Source organism: Poecilia latipinna, unplaced genomic scaffold, assembly GCF_001443285.1.
Source record: "Poecilia latipinna isolate Pla-1442-1.1 unplaced genomic scaffold, P_latipinna-1.0 Scaffold3360, whole genome shotgun sequence".
Taxonomy (NCBI): domain Eukaryota; kingdom Metazoa; phylum Chordata; class Actinopteri; order Cyprinodontiformes; family Poeciliidae; genus Poecilia; species Poecilia latipinna.
Genome location: NW_015115976.1, coordinates 25,931 through 29,461, shown reverse-complemented (window position 1 = coordinate 29,461; position 3,531 = coordinate 25,931). Strand labels below are relative to the sequence as shown.

Sequence of the window (3,531 nt, the reverse complement as noted above, 5' to 3'; positions counted from 1 at the left end):
GATCCGGTCCAGATTCCGGTTCTGATCCGCTCCAGACTATCCTCCACCATTTCTCTGTCAATTTTTCTGATCTGACCACATCCTGGATTCACATCTGGACCAGCAGAATGTCGGACCGAGTCGTCTGTCCTGCAGCGTGACGCAGCCGGCAGGACGTTCCCTCTGTTCTTCGCTCTGGCAGCATCATCTTCCTCATCAAGCACATCTGGAGGGGGCGGGGCTAAGCCGGCTCTGCTGCAGTAGAGAGAGAGAGGAGACGGGCGAGAGACGGGGGAGGGGGGGTGTCGCAGCAAAGAGCTGCAGCAGGACGAGGAGAGAAACAGAACATGCTGGTTCTGACCCGGTTCCCACAGCAGAACTCGCCAAGAAGACTGTATCTGAGGTAGACCTGAGCTCGACACCAGATAAAGTTCTGGTCTGGTCCGGTTTCCCCTGCCGGACCGGCCCGGCCGGGACCATGGAGTGGAACGAAGTGGACCTGGTGCAGGAGTTCACGGTGGAAGGACAATGCAGCAAGATCAAAGTCCGCTCCTGCAGGATCACCTGGGACAATCTGCAGGTACTGCAGCCGGGCCGGACCGGGCCTGCGGAACCGGCAGAGTTCTGCTGGACATCACCACACATCGACTACACCGGCTGAACTTCTGCTGGCTCCACCAAGATAAGGAGCCCAGCAGAACCAGACACAGGGTTCTGGAGGATCAGGAGGTTCCAGAGGGTTCTGGACATTCTAGAGATTCTGGAGGGTTCTGGAGATTCTGGAGGTTCTGAAGGATTCTAGAGGGTTCTGAAGGGTTCTAGAGGTTCTGAAGGGTTCTGGAGATTCTAGAGGTTCTGAAAGGTTCTAGAGGGTTGTGAAGGGTTCTAGAGGTTCTGAAGGGTTCTGGAGATTCTAGAGGTTCTGGAGGGTTCTGAGGGGTTCTGGTGTTTCCAACCACTAATTTGCTAAACAAAAATCTTAGCCATGCTAACAGTAATCCATTAAACACTTGAAAAGAAAATGGCAGAAGCTAAAGCTAAACTGCTACACACAAAATTATACTAAACTGCTTACAAAAACATGCTAATGCTAAAGTGCTAATCACATTAAAGATTAGCAGAAGCTAAAGCTAACCATGATGACTCGCTAGCTGCAGTCCTCAGGTTATGATTCTGCCACATTTTATAAAGTTCATCTGTCATGAAGATGGGAAACATCTTAAGGCAAAAAATGTTTTAAGAGGCTCAAATATGTCAGCCATCTTGAAAATGCCCTTCATCCTAAAACTGTAGTGACTGATGGGAAATATGAAAAACATCAGACCTGAGTGGTTAGCATGCCTATGCTTCACCACTAGAGGGAAGTAAAGAGTAGCTCTTCTGGCTAACAGCTAACTGATCTGAGCTGTAGCAGGAAGATGAAGTTCAGTGGCCAGGTGCTTCACCTGCAGCAGAACCTCTAACCTGTCCATGCTGCCATCGCATGGTGGCCACAGCAACTGTTTTCATCAGTGCTGCTGCTCCCATGAACACCAGGGAATCACCTTGGTAACCAGTGACTCAACATATTTAGAGCCAACTTGTTCTGAAGTTACTGCAGAAAGCTTTCAGTTTTAATAATCAGACAGGAAAAGTTTTTCTAAACCAAACCTACCTCTGCTCTGGAGACACTCACTGTTAAAATGTCCTTTACTCTGTGTGTGTGTGTGTGTGTGTGTGTGTGTGTGTGTGTGTGTGTGTGTGTGTGTGTGCGTGTGTGTGTGTGTGCAGGTCCCGCAGGTAGAGCTAACCCTCTCTGAGCTCCAGGAAATGGCCACCAGGCAGCAGCAGCAGATCGAGGCGCAGCAGCAGATGCTGATGGCCAAGGTAACAGCAGCAGCGAAGCAGCCACTGCGAACAGCTCCTCCGGTTGTTGTGGAAATTTGTGCAAAATCAAAAGATCCCTGCTATTTTTCTTCCTGTGATGCATAATTGTGATTTTTCTTTTTAATTTTATGAATTTTCTGAATAAATGTTGAAAAGCATCAGCTTGAAGAGATGCTACCTCCCACCTGCAGGTGGCAGTATCTGGCCACCTGGATGTGGCGAGTTACAGAAATCAAGTTATTTAACGTATCCACCATAGACATAATATAAGCTTATATTATGTCTATGGTATCCACCTTATTCCTATGCCCCATGATGCTTTGCGTGAATTATGGGTACGACTTCCGTTGCTAACCGGAACCGACATTTGTTTGCGGGTTAGCAACTCGCTAACTGGCTTTCCACAGAGGTTTTAGGCTATAAAATATGTGCGAACTCCAGTTTTCACAGCTTAAATGCGGCAGTATTGTTTTACCGCTACCTACAGCTATTGAGGGGAGGGATGGCGACTTGAAGAAATGGCTGGAAATAACCCGCACTAGCATATTTAGCACCTGAGTGAAGTTGGCCCCCCACCTTCTTCAAATCAGACAAAATGGGTGTCAATCAACACACCTGCTGCTGCAGCCACAAAGTAAACTTGGTCTGATTATTAAAGTACAGCCACGAACAGAACAGTTACCCGAGAATCACAAGGGCAGACACTTTCCAGTGGAAAGTTGCTCTCTGTAACAGATTAATATGCGATTCGGTTCGGTTCTGGTCCAGTGGGGAGATTCTCCATATTGCGGTCTGGAGCGCAGCAGCTGCGGTCATCTCTCCGCTGATATGCAGCGACACTCAGCAATGGAGAACCTCGAGGTTCTGGTTCTGATGGACTAAATGAGCCCAGATATTTTATTTTGTCTTATAAGAAATGTTCCTGGCCCATTCATAATGATAAAGACTCAGATCATGAACTTTATTATTTTTTAAATACAAATGAAAAATAAAATTCACATCACACCGAGCTAATATTATGTAGTTCTGGTGTTTTACACCGTCAGCGCTAACAGCAGCTCAGACTCTGACCAGCTTCTCTGCTTTCTCTTTATTCCTGTCAGCTCTTCAGAGAAACGAGCTGCTAGCAGCGATGCTAATTCACGGTCATTCCAGTACAAAACTTAACGATCTTGTTCCTGTCGCTCCCCTGATTAAACTTAGTTGTCTCTACTTGTCCCTAGTTGTCTCAGGTTGTCTCTACTTGTCCGTGAACAAGTGTAACTAAATATTGTATTATAACCAAAAAGAGAGATGCAACTACTATCATGAATGTAGACTAGCAAAAAATTCTACAAATTACAGTGAAATAATGCTACCTCCGCTAGCCGCCGGAAGTAAGACCTATAATCATTTCCCCAGTAAGCCTCTCAGGAATAAGGTGGATAGAGAAATAAAAATATTTGTCTTCAGTGTGTAGATTGTTGGAGTTTAATCTGGAAAAGCTTGATCAGAGGTTTGTTTTTATTTTGGCTCACCTACTAAAAAACACACAGTGAGATTTAATATCCTGTATCGTAGGACAAACTAACAGTAAGTACTAGAGATGTGCCGATCAGGTTTTTTCCTCCCGATACCGATACTGATCACCCATGAGGGCCGATCAGCAATACCGATCACATAATTACTATTTATTTATTTTTTATC

The 3,531-nt window shown here is 45.8% G+C and overlaps 2 protein-coding genes across 3 annotated transcripts in view; both read left to right on the top strand.

Annotated features, from left to right (window-relative positions):
- LOC106940787 (apoptosis-stimulating of p53 protein 1-like) overlaps positions 1–3,531 on the top strand; it is a 36,763-nt gene that overhangs the window by 11,291 nt on the left and 21,941 nt on the right. Inside the window, exons 9-10 of the mRNA XM_015023613.1 lie at positions 354–559; positions 1,786–1,845. Coding sequence (XP_014879099.1) covers positions 354–559; positions 1,786–1,845 — 266 coding nt within the window. The remainder of the gene's footprint in view (positions 1–353; positions 560–1,785; positions 1,846–3,531) is intronic.
- LOC106940788 (apoptosis-stimulating of p53 protein 1-like) lies at positions 275–1,965 on the top strand. 2 transcript variants are annotated; one of them, XR_001423199.1, is made up of 2 exons: positions 275–1,527; positions 1,750–1,840. XR_001423199.1 is itself a non-coding variant. In XM_015023614.1 (2 exons), the coding sequence occupies exons 1-2, from the start codon at positions 458–460 to the stop codon at positions 1,948–1,950; spliced, it is 303 nt and encodes a 100-aa protein (XP_014879100.1). In that variant the 5' UTR covers positions 275–457; the 3' UTR covers positions 1,951–1,965. The 2 variants fall into 2 exon arrangements, 1 of the variants encoding a protein (XP_014879100.1); XM_015023614.1 differs by having other exon boundaries at positions 275–559; positions 1,750–1,965.